Source organism: Dermacentor andersoni, chromosome 2 (assembly GCF_023375885.2).
Source record: "Dermacentor andersoni chromosome 2, qqDerAnde1_hic_scaffold, whole genome shotgun sequence".
Lineage (NCBI taxonomy): Eukaryota > Metazoa > Arthropoda > Arachnida > Ixodida > Ixodidae > Dermacentor > Dermacentor andersoni.
This window is the reverse complement of record NC_092815.1, coordinates 132,623,577-132,650,239: the sequence shown is the minus strand read 5'-3', so window position 1 is coordinate 132,650,239 and position 26,663 is coordinate 132,623,577. Positions and strand designations below refer to the sequence as shown.

Sequence of the window (26,663 nt, the reverse complement as noted above, 5' to 3'; positions counted from 1 at the left end):
TCTGCCAGACGTCGGTATATAAAGGGGAACACCGTCCCTACGCAAGTTCGGGTGAATCGCAAGTCGGTTTGCCCCAACGTAAACGTACTGAGACGGTTGTCGGGCTGGAATTTGCCTCTGTGGATCCACTGGGCAAATTAAAAACAAAGGCATCACATCGTGCAGTGCCAAGTCGCCTGTGCTGGTAGACTAACTCAGCCCGGTGCACTCAGCATAGTGGATGTACTGCCGAATGAGCTCCAGTCACCGGTTCAGAGCTAAGAATGCAACAACGCGAATCTATATTCTATCGCCTTGACGCGGGTTACGGTTACCGCGCAGAAATTCACCCACCAGAAAAATGATTTTTTTGAAAACGCTGCCGGGTGGGGTTATGTGAGTCCTGGCTTATGATTCGATGTACTCGAGTCGGGTTCGTGTCAACGAAGTAGCTTGTTGCGTATTGTCAAAGGGGGATTTGTGTACAGCCTTAACATGGGTTGACATCGACATAATACAGGTTGGGTAACATTTACCATGGACCGTTTGCGGTGCTTAGTGGTTAGGTCTCTCAGGCACAAATCAATAAATATTTTATCAGAGCAAGCTTCGAGCAGCAAGTTTAGATAGACATGGCGCTTGTTTCCTTCGTTTTCTTTTCTCATTTCTGGTTGCACGTCGAACTGATCGCGCTTTGCTTTTAGCAGCTTCTCTCAAACGACTGAACGGACGCAGCGTGACCGCTGGCCCGGATTTCAGTCGTCGCGATGTCAGACTTACCTAATGAAATTGACGACGGAGCCCCCTAGGGGTATTCATCCGCGACATTCAATGTTATATTTCATTTAGAGACTAATTTGCAATACAGGAATGTTTGCTGTTAAGAAAACACTTATGTACAATGCGTACAAACAATTACTTAACGCCACTGTGTACTGAGATAGGAAATGTACGGCCTATGCATGCCAGGCAAAAAGAAGGATGGAATGGAATGGAATGGAATGGAATGGAAAACTTTGACTCTTTTAAGGTTTTAGCGGGTCGAGGCCGAAGTCTTCATTCTTGAAGCTTGGGTCCTCTTCAGCCATGAATGGGCCCCTAGTCCAGGGCTCCACTGAGCCGGGCCGCCTCGCACGCCTGCGCTATTAGAGCTCTTTGAGCCTCTAGCTCGCGGCTGGTGAGCCAGCTCTCCCATTGCTCCGCACTTGGTGTTTTGTGTTTGTAGAATGCCTGGTTTCTTGTACACTCCCATGTAATGTGGTGTAATGTTGGTTTAGCTCCACACCACGGACAGGTTGCGCTATAATGCGTGGGGAACATCCTACTTAGTATGTGTAAGTTTGGGAAGGAGCCCGTTTGCAGTCTCCGCCATCCTGCGGCCTCCTCCTTTGTTAATGCTTTATGTGGTGGGGGATATTGATATCTTAGCCCCTTATAGAGGTTTAATAGCTCTGAATAGCTGTTCCCGCAGTTGATATATGGCCCCTCTGGGGCGGTTGACGTTCCTGCTCGGCTGGTCATCCCTCGAGCTAGGCTGTCTGCCCCTTCGTTGCCCCTGATCCCTGCGTGGCTTGGTATCCAGATAATGTTATGTGTTTATCCACACAAAAATGATTAAGAGCCGTAAGCAAGCAACCGCATACGATGGACCGTGTTGCCATATTTTTGTTAAGAAGGACAAGAACAAATTGAGCCGGGAAGCCGAAACATAAAGCAGCTAAACATGAACATTATTTTGCAATAGCTGTAGAACATTCTAAATATCCTTAACATTGATCCGCAACATCATCCGGCATCGCGAAATCACGGAAGGCCTCCGGCAGATACTTTGAGCACCTGGATTTTAATACTGTGAGCCGAAATTCGTGGCCCCTGACAAAGCTCGTACTTATCGTTTCTCTGACAGTCACGATTTTAGGACGTCTTATAATGCCCAAACCTTATCGGGACGCGATCAGGTATTCATCTATAGGCCAATTGGAGGCAGCACAAATAATCAAATTCTTGGGCACGTATGTTGACACGGCGGCGTTTTTAATGTGGCTCGCGGCCCACCAGGCTTAGCCGATGGCGTATATCTTGGTGAAGTCTCCGCCCCTGAAGGGCCAGCGGAAGAGGGTCTTGATGTCGGAGCATCGCTTGAGGCCGATCTTCCTCTCGAAGTAGACCTCCTCCGCGTCTAGCATTTTCACGATGGCGGTGACACACTGTGCGTCTTGCAGCACGGATGCCAGAAGCGCCTCGGCTATGTCCTCCGAGTCGGCGAAGATGCCGCGCACGATGCGGTTCCCGTAGATGTCTCCCGTCGAGAATCCGTAGCCGCACACGGTCTTCGAGCCGCGCCGCGCGACTGCGGTGTGGGCGTCCACCTCCTGCGAAGGGTGATGCGCCGCAGTGCTCACGTGCGCGCAAGAAAGCCTGCCATGGGAATGGACGGCTTATGGTGTGCGACGGCGCCCTGAAGCAGTTGGTCAGCTGGAAAGGCGCTAAAGCTTTGCTCCATCGATAAGAGCAAAGCCGGGAGTGTGCTGACCTTGCCCGCTTAAGCAGCCTGATAATTTGGCGCTCAAAGAGGACAACGAGAAGTAAGACTACTGCACTACTCTGCCAATGCATATACCGGGTGTCTCACGTAACTTGAACCAAAAAGTAAAAGAAAAGTAAAATGTATAAGTGCAAGAAAGTGGTACCCTTTAGATAAATGAGACCTATAGTAACGATATCTTATTTGCGGTCACCTTGAGTTACTAGGGCTATTTAGTTGGCATTCTTTTTAACGTTCAATGATGCAAAGCTTTAAACAGTCATTTTATGGGCAAGTGGTATTGGTTATGCTGTAGAAAAATGAAAAGCTTTATAGCAATCGAAGACGACTAAAACCAATACTTTGCTGGTCGCAATTATCCAATGTGTGCAAATGTTCTTCTTTATTAAGGTTTGGTTCAAGTTACGTGAAGCACCCGGTGTGTACCTCTATATAATCAAAACACCTACATCTCAGTGAAATATAGCTTTATAATTCACTTTCCCAGAATAATAACCATAAATTGAGAGTTTGCATTAATGTGTGAAGACACGGAAGCTGCGCAACTTCAAAGCACGTACTCGATAGCGATTACAAGGCAAATTCATCCACGTCTTTCTTTCTTTCTTTTTTTTTTTTTTTGAGGTATTTCGACAAACAAAAAAATTGTGGTCGCTCCTGCACCGCTTCTAAAACACAAACGAAGGCTCTGTGGGAGTACTGTAACCGTTTTTCTGGCAACAATAGTGTTTCAAACCCTAGACAAAACCATTAAAGAACAATTAAAACATGACATGAACGTACTTAATGTTTTGATTGTAATGGGCGTAGATAAGTTTCACCGGTACATGCCGTGACAATAAAAGACTCAGACGGAAGCGTCGAACCGATCCTGTCTGCATGCATCATTGGTCAGTGTTGTTTGCTGATGTTGAAATAAACATTGAAAGAATAGATAATGCCTACAACGCACTATGTCCCTCCTGCTGCGGAGAGTTTCGTTACCACACCGGATGCGGTTCATGAGGAAATAATTTGTAGGGTGCAATAGCAACACCGCAGCAAGTGGGGAGGGTTATGACGGATTCGTTAGGTGCGGCTCTTAACTGAGTAGAATTTCTTTTTCACAGAAAAAGAGGGAGGGGACGTAACAATTCAATCCACACAGACGCTTGCGTTTGCACTGAGCCAAGATTCACTGTACGAGAAAGCCTGTGGCAAGAGTCCGGTTACCACACCGGATATCCCCCTCAAGGAGAAAATTTCTGGCATGCAACAGCAACACCGCAGTCAGGGGCTACAGCGGGTTCGCTGGGTGTCGTTATTTATTGCGCGCAGTTTCGTCGTAACATAGAACATAGAAAAACAAAGAGAGAGGAGGGGACGCAGCTATTCGATAGTGCAGACGCTTACGTTTGTTCTGAGCCAAAGTGTACCATACGCGAAGTTACTATAAATGAATACTGCCGTTATCTCAACGGACAGAAATACCGTTAGCGAGCAATGAAGGCAGAGTGGAATGCCGCTTACGGCCAGGGAGAGCTCGACGAACTTCTGGCGGGAGCAGCCGAAGACTCGCTCGTCGTACCGCACGACCATCGGAAGCGTCTCCTCGCCGACAGCCTCCACCACGATGCCCGGTACAGTCTGCACCAGTGCTGACACGTTGGGCTTTCCGGGACCCAGAGACTTGAGCTCACGGGCGTACATTTGGAAGTTGTGCTTGTCCCTGCACGTTTGCGGCCGGACGCAGAGTGAACCGACAGGTCGAGAAGCGAGCAAGCAAGTGAAATTGTGATTCGCTATTTCGGCAGACTAGAGGGGCATAAAAAATGCTTGTCACCCTCCGATGCTTACAGATGGCGTATTTCCTCTAATTTATTATAACATTTCCCGCATATTATGCAAACTTGCTCTTGGTTTCCCGCTTTCTATGTCATACACAATGTATTCTTACAATGAAGCAATAATGTTTTGAAATAATTGATGGATATGTAGCAAAATTGAAAAAGAGAGAGAAACCTAGGAACTAAGTTTTTTGGGTGTATTACTTAGTAATAAATAATGATGTCAACATTCTGCAAACTGCATCTGTTAATAATGCGTCTAAAGCGGACAGAACTGAAATAGAACCGCTGTGAAATATACAACTAATTTTTAAGCACGGAATATCGCAGGGCCCTCGTAAATATACTACAAAAATGTAACGTAAGCATATACTTCTATATAAATTTTGTGCACTTAGGATGCTCTAACAGATGTAACTTACAGAAATGCAATAACTGTCGTTGGCGCAGAGTTACGGATTTGTAAACTTTCCACTTCTATTTTTTATCCTTGCGGGAGCTACTGATTCTCAGAAATTTTTGTTGAGAAGTGTGCCATCATAAATCAAAATCGTGCCTCCTACAGTAGCTAGAATTTGACTTCCTCTTCCAAATGCAACGAATTTCATTCAAATCGGTATAGAGTGAATTTTATAATCGTATCATTTATGCGTTTCGCACGTATTCGAATAGGGAAATCGGAGTTTTGCACCGAGGTAGGGGTACCTCCAAAAAAAAAATAAAAGGAAGAAGAAACAGGCATTCTGAGATCGTAGCAAACTTGCACAGCAGTGCTGCTTGGCACCGCTTAACTTGCCTGAACAAGCGGACCTGCGACGGCAGGCAGTGGAGGTACATGTTCTGCGAACCCACGTGCCGCAAGGCCTCGTCGAGCAGCCGCTTGCCGATGCCTTGGCGCCTCCACTTGGCCACGACGCCCAGCAGCGCCAGGTACGCCATGTCTGTGCCCACGAACGGCACGGCGCACACGCCGTACAGCTCGCCTGCGTTGATTGCGCGGCGAAGGTTGCGACGGGTTGAATTATACTTTAGGCGACAAGCGAGATGTGGCCAACGGGGATGGCGTATAATGAACGAGGAAGGATCGGCGTTTGTTCGTCCGCCGAGAAGTTGAGTGCGAAAAGCGATGTACAAGGGCTTGCTCGTTCGTCGCAGGTCATGTGTCATCAGAAAAAATTTAGCCGCCGCAACTACAGTTGAGCCCGACGTGTACAATGACAAACATGGTAGTTTGCTAGTAGAATGGCTCGCACGAATAATTTTTCTGAAGCGAAACGTGCACCCCATGTTGTGAAGACGAAATGTTTATATGACACTGCTAAAGATGCTCATTGTGTTAATTTTAAAATTTGACGTCTTTAGAATATGTCTACATCATTATGAATCACCATGAATAATTCTGAGATTGTGTAGTTAACTTACACAGTGTTGGTCGGCAGCAGTAGTACATCACGACACAAATACTCAATGCTCATTGGTTCACTGATTGTGGTTTTGACCGTGTCTTAACTGATGACATCCCTGCTGGTTTCGCTGGTGGATTCACCGATTGGGGCCTAGCAAGCCCGATGTGCGTCATCGCCGACGTCAATGCGCAGTTGTGGAAAAAACTCTGGTGTACACCTAGAATCCGATAACAAATGTGTCCAGCAATAAGTGATTGCGCATCATTTTATCGGTGCTCCCCTTGAGCGCTACCTGGGCGTTTGATGATCTGTGCGCTCCAGATGCAGTGCCAGGGTTGTGTTTGAGACGCTATGTTATAGACTGTACTGGCTTCGAGATCAGCCTACAAACATGGTCAGAAAATAAACGGTCTAGATTCGACAGGAATGCTTCGCAATAACATGAACACGCATTATTGAGATTTTACAAAGCGATTTGCTTTGATTCGATATTTTGTATGTGATGTTATGGCAAGCATATGTAAATATACTCTACCTGGTCCACAATAATTGCATGGTAATGCGGCAAAGCCTAATGAAGATTGACAGAAGCAACTTTCTGCTACAAACGTGCACAAGCTGCCCATTTCGAGCAAGTCGCGAGGATTATTCAGTGACACCAGAGCATGTTTATCATGGGCGCAATAATCTCCTTCTGCAGTGCGATGAAAAAGTGACAGGAGGGAACAGGCTAGAACAGTGATACCTAGACATGAAAATTTCGGCTGTGACAACAAGAGCCAGCGGCACCTTCGAAGTTTTGTTATGCAGACTTCAGCAGTTTCTTGAGACCAAGGAAGTGCACTATCGCGCCTGTCTTGGACTGAGCACGCAGTTTAAGTCACACTAAGCAAAAATAAAATGTGTTTTTTTGTAGTTTATTTTTGTTTCGGGAGGGTTTACGTCATGGCGTATGGGAGTAAGTAAAGTACTATAGAAGCTTGCAACTCTGCATCGGGCAGGAACCCCAGCAGTGTCTCTGCAAACTGATTGTCCCTCCACCGATAGGTGTAGTATTCAGGTACATGTGAGTTCAGTCCAGCCTTTCTTAAAATCTTAAGTATTATCGCCCGTGTTCCAGAGCACCGCCAAAGCAGGTGTCGAGCATCTGACGTTGCTACAGGAACAGAGCACATAAGACACGTTCCGTGGTCGTCTTTTGTCGATACCCAAGCACAGGTGTAACGGATGGGGGAAGATCATTGTAGTCCGGAGCCTTCGGGCAAGTAGCTTTCCGCAGTAGGTTTTAATGCGAAGCCTTATATAGAAAGCTCTAAGCCAGGTCACGGAAGGTTACTTTCTGTTTATCGGTTCACCTTAAAAAATGCAAATTGTAGCCCTATTTTGCCGCTTAATATATGGCAAAATAGGGCTACAATGGTAATCTCGACCTAACGATGTCTATAGCATCCAAAACTCATGAAGATGTATGCATGGACCATGATATTTAAAATAAAAATCAATTTCTTGGTTTCATGATAAGTGTAAAGTGATAAGGTAACATACGACTTTAAATATAGCCAATGCGGATTATCTATGTAGTAGGTGAGTCATGTAACCGTACGACGATTTCGGGGTCGTAAGTCCTCTGGGCACGATTGCCACCTCACCCTCAATAAATTCGGAAGCTCCGCCCGCCTTCACGCGCTAGAGTCGCAGCTACTGCATAGCTGGCGCACAGGCTGGTGCGGAGGCATGAGCTCATTGGTGCATTGATTGGACACCGAGCGCCGCTCGCTTCTGCTCTCGCTCTCGCGTGAACTGCGAACATGCCTCAATCAGAAAAGATGAGCGTTGCTACGGAGAGGCAGCGCTGCCCTAATCTAACGGAAGAAGATAGGCAAGAACGTTTAGTTCGCAAATAATCAAATAAAGAGTCACCATAAAATGCTTTCTATTAACCGGTTTCGGTTTCATTTTCTCGAAGATCTATGTGTCGTTACGAAATTACACAGAAGCAGTGACGTGACCACGTGAGTATTTGGCACTCGTTCGACAAACTACCCTGCGAGCCGGACTGCCAAAACGTCTCGATGTCCTACTGCCCCGTGACCCCTTACTGTGTCATGACCCCAAAACAAATACAGCTCTTTGGAAACGAAACCCAAACGCATTCGTGAAAAAGCTGTCATTGTAAATATTATTTTTAAGACGTTCTGGGGATTACCAGTATATTTTTCTGGGAATTCGAGGTCCGGGATCTTCGGCAATTAATTCAAAAGACGAAAAGTCAGAAATGTCACGTCAATATAGCCTGCTCCTTCAAACACATTGCGCTCTTGTAGAAAAAAAATGGGATGTACAGTAGTGAAGAGTTATATTAGCATGCTACACATACCGAACAGTCGTCACAAAGGCGAGCTCACAAGAACCAGCGTTTCAGACGCTCGATAGGCGAACGCGGCGTGTAATTCGTCTCGTGTTCACAAACGCTACGTAATAGCAGAAGAAACGCGCGGGTGCCCGAGGCGCTACAATATGGGGAACATGGATAACTGGAACGTAATGTACTCATCGCGGACGCGGGGCGTCTGGTCGTCGTAAGACCCAGCCGTGTGGTAAGGGCCAAAATTTCTCGCACCGTCATCGGTTATTGCTCCGTAAATGCTTCCGGGGTCTGTCTTCCAGAGGGTCTCGAGATGGTGAGTGCCAGTCACGAAGCCTATCTCGAGACGGAGCTCTTTCGTGAGAGGCAACTCCTCCCAAAGCAGCGGCCTGATCGTGTACTCCCTCGGGCCCGTGCTGGTCGAGGACTTGCTGGTGCTGGCAACGGGATGTGGGTCGTTCGGGCTCGACATGACTCGAGCGCCTGCACGCGGTCCCGAAGAAACAATGGTGGCAGCGCTGACGTCAAAGGTATACCGACTGAGAATCGTTCATTTATGGAGCAGAGTAAAGCGCAGTTTCTAAGCTTTCAACATCGTCGCGTGTTTTTAGTCATTTAGCGGAAGGAACAGCAATAACGAAGCAGCACAATGACTGGAAAAGACGCACCTTTCTTTTGTTGTTGTCCAAGAGCTCAATGAACGACCTAGCCTTGTGCCGGCAGACCGCTTCTTCTTCTGTTTCGAATGTTAAGCATGCGCGTGGGCGCGTGCTCGTGAGTATGCCAGTTTTGTTGTCCGAAAGAAAAAGAAAACGAGAAAGAACGAAGAAAAACATGAGTTAAATCTAACATCCTCGAGCTTTTGCAACAAGAAATTCTGTACAATTAATAGCATCACGAAAACTATAAAAAAATTGCGTCATCTGCTTGCTATTTCTTTGTTGCTCTGTCAAAAGTTCGCCACGATCTAAGAATATTTTTGCATGCCGATGGTGATTGCTAAACGCTGGAAATAAAGGCACCAATAACCATGTTGCAGCTGGGTAGATAGCAAATACACAAATCAAGTGAGCATGCAGACTAACGCCTCTATAGGTGTGATCAAAGTAACATGGAGAACGAACACTGTGATAGGGCGGTTCATCTGTTGCTCGTTTACAAGTCGTTGATATGGACCAGAAGATTTGTGTGTGGTTTAGCGGTTACCAGTATAAACGTCTGCCAATAATAGCCCAGAAGACAGTCTTTCCCAGACCGGCCTACCTGGTGACAGTCTGATCAGAAATATCAGTGGGCCGATCACCCTTTGTTCTCTTCTCTGGAATATGCAGAAGGACGACGCACTTGTCAGCCTGCAATGGAGGCTTACAAATAAAGCAGACAAGTGTGTTTTCTTGGTGTCATGCTTGACTACAGGATGAAATGGCGGCAAGCCGTGGATACCATCGTCTCATCACTTGTTCCTCGTCTCAACGTTATTCGAAAAATCGCTCGTGCACGTTGGGGAAGCCATCCGACGTCAGTGATCAAGCTGCACACCGAGCTCGACAGAGTACTTCAACAGCTGCCTTTGGTCTCGCCATCCGAAACGTACAGTACCGCACCTTGCAAGCACCTACACCGAAAATGCCTCAAAATTGCCCTTGGGGAACCAAACGCAACAGAGAATCAAAAAGTTCTCCATGGGTCCCGATCGCTGCTTCTGCGTATACTCCCGTATCAAAGACTACAGATGCAGAGTTCGCCGCTTGAGCAATTCAGACACTGGAAAATTTCGACTCCAACGCCTCCGAAGAAACACGGACTCCCGAGCTTTCGTCGCTCTCACTATTCTCAGAGCTCTTCGTCACGAAGAAGAGAGCGACCGGGGCCGCTTCGGTCTGTAGAAAGGAATCTAAATATTCCTGGTACTACCGGCAACTGTAGCCCAGACTTGTACGGCACCTGCGGCTTAGTGCTGGAGCTGTTAGGTAAGACATATAGACACCACCTACGAGTGTTCACCGACAGAAAGGTTGACCTGGAACGAGAGCTTGGTGCTTCAGCTTTCATTATAGCGTCCCTGGCAGCCTCATGGGCTGCCTGACTGGAGTGGGTTGTTTCTACGACGGCAAGCGAAAGTATAGCAATTGACGCTGCCTTGCGGAAACTTAAATCTTGCTCAGTGCAACTGGTATTGTGATATTACCGGAATGCACGAGAGCACTCCAGGTACGCCAGTGAGGATCTCCGTGTGGCATTCACCTACAGCTGTCTTTACGCAGCATCAAGCACCTTGGCAGGTTAGGATTTCACCTGGACTTTCTGCGGCTTCCACCGCACTTTGGCGTATCCTTAAATTAAGGTACAGATGGTCTTGCGCGCCAAGAAATAACCTACAGACTGACGGTGAGATTACCACAAAACGTTCAACCAGTATAAAAGACGACCATTGTGAACCATTTTCACTGCTTGGGGTCTTCAACATAGCCCTGCTTGAGCAAGGGACTTAGCTGATCGGAAGTCTCCTTGGTACTGCATGTTAGTACCCGTTAGTACCCATTCAGCGAGATTACCGGCGTAGCGGTGCAGGATAGAAGTGTCACCCTCACCACTTGTTCATTCTGCCAGGCCCATGGTGTTATAAAACTTTACTTGCTGGAATGACCAGAATTTGTGGGAGAGCGTAACACTCTATACTTCTCCATCCGTGCGCTACAGTGGATGTATGGATTTTTCCGCAAGGACACTAGATTTTCAGGAGTGAAGTGTTTCGCCACCTCATGAAGTTTTTCTAAACACACTGCCTTATTCAACGAGTGATCAAGTTTAGCAAGTAATGCTAAAATTTACCAATCGCCTAATGCAATTGATAGCCCTATTGGATGCGGATTGAACTGTATGTTGTGATGTACTGCGTGTTCATATGCACGTTTATCCCCGCACAGTAGAAGAAGACGCTAGGGCGGAGCAATATCCAGCATGCATTTGTGAGGCTGTGGTTGGTGCATCATAACCTCAGTTGCTTTTGCACCCATAAAAGCTTACATAAATAAGTTTGCCAGGCTATAGATCCTTCAGTTAGGGCATAAAACGAGAGCCGAGAATAGCTAAGTACTCGGAATGAGGAACTTTGTTCTCTGGTAAGTAAGCAAGACAACTACCCGCGAATAGACTCGGGTGCAAACATGAAACATGTAGCTGCGTCACTGCATGCTCACATTAAATCGCGTCCTGGCACCTTGGTCGCTGACCTCTAGTATTCAGAAGGTCACCAAAGCGCTAATGCGCTTTTTGAAGACAGCCGTACTAGACTAGCACTTGTGAGTGAACACTTATTGTGAGTGAAACCGCCATACACGTGAGTTGGGAAACACGGTGAAGGCGGGAGATGGAAATTCAAGACGATGAGCAAAATGAAAACAAGGTGAAAGGAGCAGCCGACATTCGAGCAAGTGGGCCTGTCTTCTTCAACGCGATATGTCGCCTTGAAAAAGACAAGTCCACTTGTCGAAACGTTGGCTACTGCTTTCACCTTGTTTTCGTTTTGCCCGTCATAGACGTGAGCGGTCATTCGTCTGCAGGTGCGCGCACAATGGCTATCCTTCTTTCCTTCTTATCTCCCTTTCTCACTGCAGGGTAGCCATCCAGGCGAGAATACAGTCAATGTACATGATTTTCCTTCTTGTCTTTTCTCTTTGTCTTTGTCTTTTTCTCTATATACTAAGGTACTGCGCGGAGCATGGAACTCCATTTTACGACAGGACACACGTGCAACTAATATGCTCTCGCACGCCTGCTCTACTTCCTATCAACCTTTCCCGGGCGGTGGAAGCGAGTATTCAGAAATTTTGAGCTGGGGCTACCCTGACGCCTGCTGTTAACATGGTCTCAGGATCTGCAACAGATAACCTGGAAACGTGTCCTAAGAATGCCCGTCATCTGCGCCTATGGCGGACACTCATCGGCTTCTGTGGCTGTGCCCTGGTACTCAGGGTTTTAGTCACAATGTACTCATGGAGGTCAAAATAGAGCCTAGAAGGCTGCAACGAAGACTGGAAGCCTAGAAGACTATACCAGTTGAAGTGAACTGAATTCAGTTGAATTCTGGGATTTCACATGCCAGACCCGCGATATTATTATGACGCACGCCGTATGTGGGGGACTCCGGATTAATTTTGACTACCCGAGGGTCTTCACCGTGCCTACAATGCAGGGGACAAGGGCGTTTTTGCATTTCGCCCTAATCGAAATGTGGCCGCCGCGACAGGGATTCGATGCCGCGACCTCGTGCTAAGCAGCGTAACACCAAAGACGCTCAGCCACCACGGCGGGTCCACCCGTTGGATAAGGAGCAACAAATGCGGTAAGACAATGCTGCAGTACCTGCATAACACAGGGCTGCATGCATTTTATTGTTTTTATTCCCTTTTGATTTGCGCTTGCTCAGAATAAATTTTTACTCTCTCTCTCTCTCGCTTGTTCAGCTTTTACATATCTATTGCGGCAGAGTCCCCGAAACTCGTTGCGATAGCCTATTGGCTATAATGTTGCGCTACTGAGCTCAAGGTCGCAGGTTCGATCATGGCCGTGGCTACCACATTTTCATGGGTGCGAAATCTAAACGCGCTATTGTTCTTATATTTAAGTGCACGTTAAAGAACCTAAGCTGGACAAAAATTCATTCGGAGTATCCCACTATGGCCTGCCCCAAAATAAGATGATGGCTTCTACCCGTAAAATTCCAGTACCTAATTTCTAACTCTCCCGAACAAATAAAGAAAGAAAGGTACTGTATTGCTATAGCGCTCTATATAGAACAGGAAAAAGGGGAGACGAAACACACGTGTGCGTCGTCTCCTCTAATGACCCTAAATATCGTTCCAACATGAGCTATAGAGTAGTCAACCAGACACTTTTCTGGTTAACTTCACTATCTTCAGCTATTTCCCTATCGCCCCATAAGCGACGTGTTAATTCTTCTGAACCACAAGGTACGCAAATGGGACCAGGATAATTGCTGTGCAGCCAAATTTGAACTCTTAAAGATCGATACCACGTTGTTAATATCGCGGTCATTTGCACGCAGCTTAGACTGGCCAGGTGTGTCGTCGAGAATTTGCACTGGACTCTCGTGCGCCATCGTCTGCTCGCCGCCCTGGTCCCGCGAGCTGACGCTGAGCTACCATTCAGTAAACCTATCTAGGGCGCGGAACTAGCTGCAGGTTTACTAAACCTAAAGACTCTGCCTGCGCAAGATGTCCTACTCCTTACCGACTCGAATTTGGCGTTGCAACAACTCTGTCCCGGTTTACCATCAAGCAGGTCCCCCGGCAAACCACTGTCATTAGTGGAAGACCTCAACAAGAAGGGCTTCAATCTGAAGTTGGATTGGGTTAACTCTGACATCGAGATTGCTGGAAATTGCGAAGCTGGCGCTCTTGAGGACGCAGCACTCTCACATATCCTCCAAAATTGAAATTACTGAAAATTAATCAAGCAACGAAATCAGACATACGTGCTGTCTCACTTTCGATTCCGCCAAACGCGCCTTACATAACCAGGCGGTTATGTAAGGCGCTTAAATCCCTGCATGGTTGCTCAGTACGGGGCGTACTGATTCTACGCTCTGTGCTTCGTGCAATGAGACAGAAGTCTTCGAACGCTTTCTATGGTGGTCCTCAAGCTACCGTGGTGAAAGGGGCGCTCTTTATTGGGAACTTACGAAAGAATGACCTCACGCATGCATGTCTGCAACACATTCTGTTTCCGGAAAGATTCGCTATAGGCCGCAAGGAAGTTTCAAGCCTTCCTACACTTTTGGGAGACACTGGTCTCTTCGGCAGGTGGTAAATTCCCGTGTGCCCAGAAAAGAGACGCTTAGGCCGAGCAGTTACCGGCCTCGATCGCCAGGCTAAACCCGACCGCAGCTACAACAAACCGCCACCACCTCCACCACTGGAAACCCGTTCTTCAACGTCAAAGTTTCACTGGAGGGGGGCCTAACGAGTTTGAGCTCACGATACTTCAATCACCTGAGGACGATCTCAGTTTTTTTTTATTTATTTATCATACCCCCAGGGCCATTACGGCATTATAGAGGGGAGTGGTTACAAGCAAAACGGGTAAATTCAACAAACAGGAGTTACTTGTGCAGAAAATTATGTATATAAATATGTATAAACAAAACTATTTAACAAATGGCACCTAGATATACAATGTTAGCTAAGGCATTTGTGAGTACAGGTTGAACAATATGAAAAAATAGGTTCCTAGTTATACAGTGCTAGCTATGGCATTCTTGAATAATTGGTGATCTGCGATAGTGGCAATCGAGGTGGGGAGGTGATTCCACTTATTGGAAGTGCGTGGTACAAATGACTGCAAAAAAGCGTTGGATCTGCAAAATGAAATGCCGACCTTATGAATGTGGTCTAGTCTGGGTGATACATACGGAGGCGGAGAAATAAGTTTGTTGCGTAGCAGCGGGTGATGAAATAATTTATGAAAAAGGCACAAACGGAACAATTTTCTACGTGATGACAAGGACGGTAGGTTAAGACTAGATTTCATGGCACTGATACTCGCGGTTCTAGTATAGTCAGAAAGAATGAAACGAGTAGAGTTATTCTGAACCATTTCCAGTGAGTGTATTAGGTTTACTTGACCTGGATCCCAGATTGAAGCAGCATACTCAAGTTTAGGTCGTATTAGTGTTTTATAGAGGATTAATTTTAAGGAGGAAGGTGCTTTGGAAAAGTTGCGTCGTAAGTAACCTAGCATTCTGTTAGCGTTACTTATTATATGGGTGATGTGGGTATTCCAAGTAAGATCAGAGGCGATGTGAAGGCCAAGGTACTTGTAAGTTGTTACCAATTCTAATGGAACGTTGTTAAGGAAGTACACAGGTGGTTCACTGGTAGTTCGAGATACACGCATGAATTTACACTTATTAACATTTAGTTCCATTAACCATGAATTGCACCATGTAGAAACGGCGTTAAGGTCAGCTTGAAGCCTGGTAACATCCTCGTCGCGAGTTATTTCGGTGTAAATTACGCAGTCGTCAGCAAATAGGTGAATTTGAGATGAAACACAGGAAGGTAGGTCGTTAATGTATATGAGAAATAGGAGGGGTCCAAGCACGGAGCCTTGTGGTACACCTGAATAAACAGGACTCAGATTAGATGTTACTTCGTTAGCTGAAACGAACTGTGAACGGTTAGTAAGGAAAACCTCAAGCCAGTACAGAATTTTAGGGTCAAGGTTTAGTTGTTGCAGTTTGTAGATTAATAAGCTGTGGCACACTTTATCGAACGCTTTTGCGAAGTCCAAAAAAATTAGATCTGCAACTGAAGAGTGGTCAAGCAATAGGTTTAGTTTATGCGTGAATGATACTAGTTGGGTGTCACATGAATATGTTTTGCGGAAGCCGTGTGGAAACTCAGAAAAAAAAGGAGTTTTCTTCTAAGAAGTTGGCAATACGAGAAGACAGAACATGCTCGATAATTTTGCATGGTATACTGGTTAAGGAAATAGGCCGATAGTTCAGTGGGGAATGTTTAGTACCTGTTTTGTAGAATGGAATCACCTTCCCCACCTTCCAATCAGCAGGCAGTGAACCTTTGTCAAGTGATTGCTGGAAAATCTTTGCAAGAATAATGGAACAATATGTGCTAGTGTTTTTTAGAAACTTAGCATTAATCAAGTCACAGCCAGGAGTGGATGAGAGTTTCAATGAGGCGATTATTTTTTCTATGCCAACGGGTTCGATTATTAAAGGGTGCATTGCGGCGTAGTCGTAAGATAGTGTAGTTGGGCGTGTTACATGAGCGTGTTTAGAAAAGTTACGCGCAATAACGTCATTTAATACAGATGCGCAATCGGCAGGGGGAATTGCGGTATCGGTGCTATCAACAAGGGTTATGGCGTCGTCATGTTTTGGGTTAATAGTGCGCCAGAACTTTTTCGTATCAGTAGTTAGCATGGAAGGCAAAGTGTTATTTAAAAAGTTATCTTTAGCTTGTTTAAGCGCTGTTATGTAGTTATATGTAGCGCGTTTGTAAGCTGCCCATCTTTGAGCGTTTCCAGATGTTTTAGCTAGTCTGTACGAAGGTTTCTTTTTGTTTGAAAGGCGCCTAATGTGGGTGTTGTACCAGGGAGCGTTATCATTACAGGAAAGAGTGTAGGTAGGGATAAATTTTCCTGTTAATTCACGAATTTTAGTAACACACATATTCCAGTTCAGTTGAACACTGCGGTTATCGAAATCAGTCAGGAAAGTATCAAGGAATATACAGAGCTCGTTGTTAATTGATTCAAAGTCAGCTTTCTTATAGTCGTGAATTGTCTTGATCTTTTTTTCTGATTTCGGACGTGAAATGTTGATGTTGAAATGGATAAGGGAGTGATCGCTTAAGGATGGTAAGTAAGTAATGTTCGAAATAAAATCGGGTCGTGTTGTTAACAGAAGGTCAAGGGTGTTAGCGACTTGTGGTGTGATTCTGGTGGACTGGGTTATCAGTTGATTGAAAGAGAACAGTGCGCACAAGTCAAGAAAATCTTTTGCTAACGCGGAGAACGGGTGTATCACGATAGGTTCACTATGCCAGACTATGTTTGGAATGTTGAAGTCACCCAGTAGAAACTAGGGTAAGGAAGGAAAGCGTGTTACGACGATATTGATTGTGTCTTGTAATTCGTTAGCAAAGGAGGCAACGTCAGTAGGAGCGCGATAACATACGCCCATTATAACTTTCACGTAGTTTATTTCGATAATTGCCCAGACTATCTCCAAATTAGTAGCAATAGTAATGCGTTGAGAGTGTAGGTGTTTATTAATTGCCAGAAGAACACCACCACCTTTACGCAACGTACGGTCGCAGCGATAAACTGAGAAGCCATGTGCGGTATAGAAGATTTCGTGGTCTCTAATATGTGGGTGCAGCCAACTTTCGGTAAGTGCAATAATATCTGGGTTAAACGTGTCGACTGTGGAAGTGAATGAGTCGCGTTTGTTCTTGATGCTTCGAATGCTAGTGAAAAGGACAGACACGGGATATAAGTGACTTCCACTGCCCCTCGCGCTTCCCTATAGATGATTAGGTGGCGCGGTACGCGGTTCGGTGTTAGCACGCGTGTGTTGTGACGTGCACTCTGTCACGCTGTCTGTAACGGGATCGTACGTGTACTGCTTCTTGTTTACAACTAATTTGTTGTATCGAAGATGAAACAGGGGCTTGCCCGGTAACTGTTTTGCAAAGGAAATCAGTTTGCTTCGGATATGGCGGGTGGCAGGTGAGTAGTCATCACAGATCGCGATGTCTTTATCTTTTAGGAGCTCACGCGCGGAAAGCACCTTTTACTTTACTTTGTAGTTGCTGAATTTCGCTATAATGGGGCGGCATTTATCAGGTGAATAGGAACCGAGACGATGAGCGCGTTCAATTGCCATGTCGGGTAGACTGCCGATGATAGTTGCTAGCGCGTTAATGACGTGGGCCTCAGATTCTTCCCATGATTCACGAGAATCAGGGATGCCATGAAAAATTAAATTGTTTCTTCGCGATCTGTCCTCTAGGTCGTTGAACCCAGTTTGCAAAGAAACAAGCTGAGTGTTGCACGTCGCTACAGATTTCTGGAGACATGTGACGTGTTCCTTAAGCTGATCTAGTGAATTAGCTTTATCTTCAAGAGCGTCCAGTCTTTCTTGGATGCAGCCAATCTTGCTTTCAATATTTTTTGGCTGGCTTTTATTGCTTTAACATCAGCAACCAGTTCTGTCTGATGCTTTGAGGACTGAACCGATCGCAATTGAACGTCTTTCAGAAGCTGGAAGAGGACGGCCATTTGTTCCGAGGGTTCATCAGGTAACGTGTGTGTATCAAGAAGATACTCTGAACGCGTGGTAGGCCCAGGATTAGTTTCGATGTCGCCACAGCAAAGTAATAACACAGACATATGGAAACATTCGCAAATAGTATCACAAAGCACGTGTGGGCGTAGAAGTAGCAGCAAGCAGAGATCATCGCTTTTTCTAGCGTACAGGGAAAGACGCTTACACACCTGCGAAGTGCCAAAAGGCGGGAGGTGAGCCATGATGCTGTTGCCACTCCCGCGCCCAATGAAGGCGGTGTCGAACGGCCGGGAGTTTAAGTAGGCACCAGGGGTTGACGTCACCGTTGATGACGTAAATGCGCAGTAGATTGGGCAGGGAAGTCCGGATGGGTTCAGTAGGGAGTAGTTGTCTGGGAAGTGATGGCCGGCGGGTTCGTCTGTTGGTGCAGCATATTTGGAACGGTCAGCTAAGTCATCAGAGGCAAGCACCGACCACAGAAGAAAGGATGCCAGGAATGCCTGCGAAGTGCCAAAAGGCGGGAGGTGAGCCATGATGCTGTTGCCACTCCCGCGCCCACTGAAGGCGGTGTCGAACGGCCGGGAGTTTAAGTAGGCACCAGGGGTTGACGTCACCGTTGATGACGTAAGTGCGCAGTAGACTGGGCAGGGCAGTCCGGATGGGTTCAGTAGGGAGTAGTTGTCTGGGAAGTGATGGCCGGCGGGTTCGTCTGTTGGTGCAGCATATTTGGAACGGTCAGCTAAGTCATCAGAGGCAAGCACCGACCACAGAAGAAAGGATGCCAGGAATGCCTGCGAAGTGCCAAAAGGCGGGAGGTGAGCCATGATGCTGTTGCCACTCCCGCGCCCACTGAAGGCGGTGTCGAACGGCCGGGAGTTTAAGTAGGCACCAGGGGTTGACGTCACCGTTGATGACGTAAGTGCGCAGTAGACTGGGCAGGGCAGTCCGGATGGGTTCAGTAGGGAGTAGTTGTCTGGGAAGTGATGGCCGGCGGGTTCGTCTGTTGGTGCAGCATATTTGGAACGGTCAGCTAAGTCATCAGAGGCAAGCACCGACCACAGAAGAAAGGATGCCAGGAATGCCTGCGAAGTGCCAAAAGGCGGGAGGTGAGCCATGATGCTGTTGCCACTCCCGCGCCCACTGAAGGCGGTGTCGAACGGCCGGGAGTTTAAGTAGGCACCAGGGGTTGACGTCACCGTTGATGACGTAAATGCGCAGTAGACTGGGCAGGGCAGTCCGGATGGGTTCAGTAGGGAGTAGTTGTCTGGGAAGTGATGGCCGGCGGGTTCGTCTGTTGGTGCAGCATATTTGGAACGGTCAGCTAAGTCATCAGAGGCAAGCACCGACCACAGAAGAAAGGATGCCAGGAATGCCTGCGAAGTGCCAAAAGGCGGGAGGTGAGCCATGATGCTGTTGCCACTCCCGCGCCCACTGAAGGCGGTGTCGAACGGCCGGGAGTTTAAGTAGGCACCAGGGGTTGACGTCACCGTTGATGACGTAAATGCGCAGTAGATTGGGCAGGGCAGTCCGGATGGGTTCAGTAGGGAGTAGTTGTCTGGGAAGTGATGGCCGGCGGGTTCGTCTGTTGGCGCAGCATATTTGGAACGGTCAGCTAAGTCATCAGAGGCAAGCACCGACTACAGAAGAAAGGATGCCAGGAATGCCTGCGAAGTGCCAAAAGGCGGGAGGTGAGCCATGATGCTGTTGCCACTCCCGCGCCCACTCTGAAAAGAGACAAGTTATAAATGCACTTTCGTGGACTGCCACTGACGCTGGGGCAACTAGTCTGTTAATTTCAAGTGTGCAGAGTAGCGGACAGATGCGGCTCTGACTTGGTGAAGAGCTTTCTGAGATCACGACCGTTCTAGCGAGAATATATTCTGCATTGATCATTGATTTCAAGCGAAAATTTAGCTTCATGGTGTGGGCATTGAAGGGTAATGCCAAAGCTACGTTAGCGTCTAAATATCAAGTTACGCAAGTAGCACAACCGGTAGTGATACTGTGCAAGGTGATCATGAGGCTAGTAATAAAACAAGAACCAAGAATGGCTATTAAATATTCTGCATCCGTAGTTACCCTTTTGTTACAGACTGGCCATCCCATGCGCTTCAATGCGTACACGCTAAGAGCCTTTAATCCTGTGTTGACTTTGTGGCAGTGGGAAACCTGTCATCCTACTGATTTTATCGTGATTATGACAGCGCACTATCTCATTTCATGGTTGTATTGACATTTACGGTCATAATAAGAACGTCATTGTGACTTCTTTCGATCGAAATTGTAATGATTCAGTGCTTTAGACAGATATGAAAGATTATTTTTTTGTAAAAGAGAAGAAAGGAGGTTTACCGAGGGGCCCAATTTTTATTAATCATGTAATAAGAAGCCAACAAACATTGACACCAAGGACAACGTAGGAAAAATCACTTGTACTTATTAAATGAATTAAAGAAACTATAAAGTAATGGAATTGAAAATGGATGAAAAAAACAACAACTTGCCGCAGGTTAAAAGCGATCCCACGTCTTCGCATTACGCGCGCGAAGCTCTACCAATTGAGCTGCAGCGGCGCTATTTTCCCGTCCACTTTCTTTGGTATTTATGTTTCCTGCTAACCTGTGCCCTGTGCGGACGTCTAAGAGATTGATAATGTTTGGCAGTAATTCCGTTTGGCTTACATTGTGATTTGGCGCCTATCTTAGGGGCCCTAGTGGGATATTTTTTAGTTCCTGTAGGTGCGGGAGCTGTGGCCGGTCGGCAGCACAGCGCCCCCTAGCAGCCTCGGGAGAGATGCTACAAATTTGATGAATGCGCGCAGGCCGCTGTTTATAGCCAGTTCACACCTATGTATATGTTTTATTTTTTGTTTCTTTAAATATCCGGCGGATCCGAGCGCCGTTTAAAGCTTCTGCGGCTGAATACTTGCTCGTGTGATATTCGCTGAAAGCATTGCTAAAGTCGTAGCATCTTCGAAAAGAAGCGAAATGCTTTGATCTCGCCACCGAGCTACGCGATATTGAAGTTAACTTCTGCGCACCCTCTATCTATGGCCAGGAGCAGCTATAGTCGCTGACATCCAAGAAGTTTTCTTTAAACTTCTTTGGCTACAACCTAACAATTGCAAGGTTATATGTACACTGTCCAACCAAAAAGAAAATTGGCATAGACGCGCCACAAATCAATGAGGACAAGTGGCTCTCCGCTATCAAGAGCCCCGATGCCGGGGCGCAACTATGGGCTGTCCAGAGGGCCCACGATGCGGCGGTCGGGCATGGCCTGACTGTCCCAACGTGGGAGCGGCCCGCAGCGCGCTGAGTCGCGTACCTCAGGACCTTCATTAAAATTTTGCATCCATCCATCCATAGACGCGCCAGACAATTAGATTCGCCTATTTACCTGACGTCAAGTGGTCTCGCATGCTTGAAACAGCTGTTTTTCTCCGTACAGATCGGTCATTGTTTCATTGGCTTCAGGAGGAAACCTGAAAGTCTAGCCACAATTTATAGGGGATCCTGATGCCACTGCTCAACCAAAGGTACCATCTTACTTTGAAACAACTAGCTTCTATTTTCTAATTAGCCCACTTTTCTCGTTAGCGTACACTAGCCGACCAAAGCCGTTAAGCTGTGAACGAACTCCAGCTGTTTCAGCTCTCTTTCAGAGGCGAAGGCCAGGTGCACTGCGGTGTTGTGGATGGAGCTTCTTTGTAATTAGGTTGACATCGACTAAGGTAGACGACACGCGCATCCTTGTCCGTTATCAACCGGCGTGCACGTTTTCACCCCGACGTGTCATTGTATTTCATTTCATTGTCATTCGGCTTTATTTCATTGACGGCTGCTTTATCGTACCGCGAAAGAGTTTGTTTCATTCTGACTTCATCTTCATAATCATTATGCAAGATAAATATAAGCTGCTACTCACGCCCGTGACGTTAACTGCTCTTGCAGTTCTCGGGCTCTTCGTTTGTACAATAACAAAAGAGGGGAAGGAAGGGAACGGATTTGAAAGTGACGCCGAAGTTTCGGAGTGCTCTGCTATTGTGACACAGCAGACTAATGTATAAGGCACCTGCGCCGTAGGGCTCGCACTATTAAATCATTTCCTCTTGGTACAAACCAGGAGGTGCTGTCGGCAGCTGTCACTACTTTAATAGCGTGTCACATCCACGCTATTTAAGCTTTTTGAGTTTATAGAATAAAAACAAAACGACACCTAAACACTTATGAATTGTGAATGCGGAAGCATCAATGTCCAATTGATCGTCGCTGAGCGGTCTTTCGAGTTGTGAACTCCTCGCGGGCAAGCGAGCGCGTTGAAGCGCTTAGGCAAGCTTGGTGCGTTTTGATTTGGTTTTACCGAGGCGCAATTAGAGCGCGGGCGAAAGCGTGCGCGGACAAGGAACGTCCGGATGGCACGGGCTTCCGAGAGCGAGGGTGGTATGGCATCCCGGCGATGCCCTCTCCCCCCACACAACACCTGGCGCACTATCGCGGCAGCAGGTGTCCCCTTTGGCCCGCTCTGCTCCGTCGACGCATGCTCGTGACGTGGCGTCGTAGCCAATGGGAATTTAGGTGCCATTTTTCGCTTGTCCAGACGACAGACGCCGGCTTTTTCGTTCAGTTGGCCATAACTATTGATGCTCCCGCATCAATAATAATGATTTAAGCTAAGCTCGCTAATGTCACGGAAGCGTTTCTACGCGTTCGAATGTTCCAACTACGAAAACAAGTAGGTTGTTTTAGCGACATCACGTTAGCAAGGGTTCAGCAATAGAAGATGCGAATCACGATCCGATCCACGGGTAATCAAACAGATCGAAATGTGTGAACTGGCTATGAGAGCTGGCCGCGGATCACATGCATGATTCAATTGATAGCTTCCCCCCAATGCTGCTAGAGTCGTTCGAGTTCGGTCACAGCTCCCGTGTTTCAATTACTTTTGTCCGTACCTGTTTATCGAGCTCCGTGCGCTATATTTTTATAAAGTGCAGGTATCTAAGCTGGTACAGTATGGCAGGGTACTGCAAATGCTGCAACTATTCTGCATAGCTAGTGTGCATGATTTTTTTTTCGCTATGAATAAAGTCTTTAGAACAGTGGGAGACCTTATTACTCAGCTCCGATCCGAAGATTCAACTGAAGACCGTCCGACTGGCCGAAACCGCCGCTAGGGTCCAAGGACTCCTGGCCGTCGTCTAGGTGGGAAGGCTTAAAGGCTTGCCTACATCTGTTGGACAAATAAAGTTTTACAATCCAATCGCTATGTACCGAGTTATTGTAGTTGTTTGGTTTAATGAAGTTTTTGTGTACCTTTTAGCATTCAAGTGTCGGCTTTGCCTTCCTCTTGAATGTGGAATCCGAGAACACGAATGACTGTGCGTTCCGGAATTGGCTCATTCTCATTTTCGAGATGGAGGATGTTGCGGTAGTGGCTTGCTGTGTGATTTCTTTGGTTCGTAGCCAAGATATACTCCGATTTTCCTTATTAGTACGTTTAGAAGGGGTGAAGTCCAACATACGAGCATATCTAAATACATTGAAGCCTTTATGTAACTTGTGTCACAGTGGCCCATCCATTATGGTGGATCGGCCAAAAATGAGTACATACCCTTTGACGCATGCCCAGTTACTCAAGTTGTCTACTCGGCAATGCAGTAGCCAGGACGTACCAAGGAGTCCAACTTCTCTCTCTCTCTCTTTCTCTCTCTCTCTCTCTCTATATATATATATATATATATATATATCCGATGAAGGAATGACGACAAACACCGATCGCCGGGCAAGTGACAAAAGAATGACTATACCTTTCTCTTCATAAAATCTTAGACAATGAGTACACACAACGGATAATGTCAACATGGTGAAAGCGTTCGTGCAAGACACCACATTTATTTGTCCGAGGAGGACAAGAACGGAGCGCTGACACTGTCGCATCACACACACACACAAAAAAAATCCGCTGCTTCTATAACTTTCACGTGCAATTTCCCGTTACGGCAAATAATGCTGCATTTATGAAAAAGCGGTGAGCAATCACACATTCGACGATGCAATGACAGGTTGGTCAGTCTGATGATGATGATGAAAAACTTCATTTATCCCTCTTTAAAGGGAAGGGGGGCAACAGTCTGAAGATTTTGGCTTGTTGGTGCGTCCTTGTGAAGGCTCTTATGGCGTAGCGCAAGTAGTACCTGGACGCAGACAAATGACAAGCTGTGTACGCTGTGTGTATCTTGATTTCTCCGTGATGGCTACACCGCAAAAACCTTCACGGCCATTGCCATCGCCTTCCTTGCGGACTGGATTATCGCGCTCTCTTAGGCGATGAGTTAGACATCCGCCTGTCATACATACGTATGTAATTTCTGTCGTAAGAGAGATGCATCCTCAAAACTACGCGATGTGCCCGTTGAACGTGTACGTTTGCGCTGATTGGTGGTGCAGGCTGCAGACCATTTCTTTTGGGCAGGCAGGTTTTGCTACATAAATGTGCGAGCTTCACGGCGGCAGTCATGGCAACCGCAGCGTTCGCTCCCTGGACAAACTGTTCAGTACATGCAATATGACACGCATATAATGAATCGGTACTTTTTCCCATAGCCTTCCGAGTCATTTATCTGAAAAATTGCGGAACTTTTCGGAAGTACTTATACTCTGCAGCTAGAGACTTCGTACTTCGTTGCCGATGGAGACAAGATACGTTTATAACCCCTCGCAAAAAATTAAATCATTTTTACAGCGAAGTTGTTAAGGGCTATAGTTCCCCCAGGATCGTGCCCATGTGTAAACACAAAACTATCATCATCAGGATTGGCTCCAGCATCGTCTTTATCCACAGCTGGCTCGTTAGCGCCCCTCGGCGCAACCGCGCGAACGTGCTCGTGCCACTGCTCCCGCGTTCGTCGTCGTCAATAATTGTTTATTAATTAGGGACGCAAAGACGTAACCAATGTTACAGAGAATGACAGCGAAGCTGTTAAAGGCTAGTTCCACCAGCGTCGTGTTCGTCTGCAGACATAAAACTCCCCCGACGTGGGCCGAGTGCAATGCCGGGCGGACCCGCGGTGTAGGTGAAGCAGGCGTTAAGCAGTCTCCATACGTGACCCGATCCCGAAGATAGTGTGCAATGCCGGGCCTACCCGCGGCGGAGGTGCAGTTCGCTATTAAGGGGCCCACATATGCAGCTTCGCTGATCATCCTTCTTCCCAGAGTGGAAGGGCACTGAGATTTTTTGTTATAATCTGTCGTTCTTTTATTTCATTAGTTTGCCCTACGGCATCATTATTTATCATAGATGAGCTACGAACCACGGCGCTGCTAATGCTTCCCTAGCGATGCTGAAACTCGTTCTTAAACCACTACCCTACTTTCGACGCGGCGGCTGTGCACACGTGATACCCCATTAAGATAATGGCGACTACAGCCCCAGCCTTTCCCGTGGTCGCATCAGCCCCCAAAAGCTTCAGGTAAGGGTGTCTATTACCTTCGTAAGAACGTCACAATCAGCAGGTTACGTTGACCCGTAGCAGGTGAAACGGGTGGGCAAATAGTATAGGGGCTGGTGCCGCATGCTGTTGAAGTTTGCAAATACCCTATAGTGTTTCATAGGGTGTGACAAATGTTTACACATAGAAATGTCTAAAGAGCTTGCTGTACAAGATGACACTTAAATTTGGTTTTTGGGGCCCCGAGTCAGCCTCTGTCTCCATTTTCCAGCCCAGGTTTGCTGGTTGCGACGGACCGCTGTTGTGAATGTAGGGGCGTGGGATATGTGGCGTGTCACAGCTAACGTTAACCAAGCTGTTAAGAACATAGTGCAAAATACGGTTTTAAGAGTTACGGTGTTCGATCACGAGACCTGTAGATTTTATACTTGTATGTAGCGGCGTGTTTTCTTCATTTCTTTTAAACAGCTTGACAAAACTTAACTGGGACACATGGTGTATATCGCAGCCTTGCATGATGAAGCCAAGTGGGCACAAAATCCATTCTAATCGCACGCGATTCAAACTCGCTTGAAATCACTTCGGCTCCCACAAACTTCGATTCACTGGAACTCCCTGTGCCTCAGGCTCGCACCCACTGATATTTGTTTACGCACTCAGACTGAGACGCACACCTCCTATAACGGAAACATATTCACTATGATTAGGAAGCGTGCCCTTTCGAATTCACCGGGGCTTTCTAGACCTTAAAATGACATGCGGATCCGAGTCTGACTTATAATGATTGAGCGGTCTCATGAGATTGCCGACCTGTCGTTTCCCCTTAAGTTCGGGACTAGACAAGTGGCTCACTTAGGAAACACGTCAGGGCCGAGGCAAGCCAGCAATGCATGCTCGACAACGGTGACACACAAGCCTTCCGAATTATAGGACGCCCGCAGAGAGGCAACGGCCACAAGCGCCTCCGACTGCAAAAAAACATCTATGTAAGGCCCATGTCCAAACACCTGTTGTGTGACTAGGTGCGCAAAACAGCGTGGAGAAAGCACGTTCGCCAGGAGGAGGCAGCGAGCAAGTATAATGAGTAAATCGGACCGTTAGGCGACGTAGAGGAACGTTGAGCGGATCTGGAGTGTCTTCGAACTTTTGCGAGGAAATTCGAGCACTTACACCAGTTGTCGATCCTGCTCCTCGCAGCGTGCTTTCTCCTCCAAAGAGAAATTCTACATTTTCTTCTTTATCTTCCCTCATACAGGC

The 26,663-nt window shown here is 46.9% G+C and overlaps 1 protein-coding gene across 1 annotated transcript; it reads right to left on the bottom strand.

The window, feature by feature from the left end:
* Positions 1-1,823: 1,823 nt before the first annotated feature.
* LOC126540729 (uncharacterized) lies at positions 1,824-8,890 on the bottom strand. Its single transcript, XM_050187574.3, has 5 exons — positions 8,790-8,890; positions 8,377-8,604; positions 5,147-5,333; positions 4,034-4,232; positions 1,824-2,351 (listed from the first exon to the last, which is right to left on the bottom strand). Exons 2-5 carry the CDS (start codon positions 8,591-8,593, stop codon positions 2,040-2,042), a joined length of 915 nt encoding a protein of 304 aa, XP_050043531.1. The 5' UTR covers positions 8,594-8,604; positions 8,790-8,890; the 3' UTR covers positions 1,824-2,039.
* Positions 8,891-26,663: the final 17,773 nt, after the last annotated feature.

Excerpts from the sequence above, each read along its gene's own strand:
- LOC126540729 (XM_050187574.3), bottom strand. The coding sequence starts at position 8,593 with ATGTCGAGCCCGAACGACCCACATCCCGTTGCCAGCACCAGCAAGTCC. Across the intron at positions 5,334-8,376 it reads CGGAGCAATAACCGATGACG|GCGAGCTGTACGGCGTGTGC; the intron begins GTGCGAGAAATT and ends CAATCAACGCAG. Across the intron at positions 2,352-4,033 it reads TCGTCGAGCTCTCCCTGGCC|GAGGTGGACGCCCACACCGC; the intron begins GTAAGCGGCATT and ends CACCCTTCGCAG.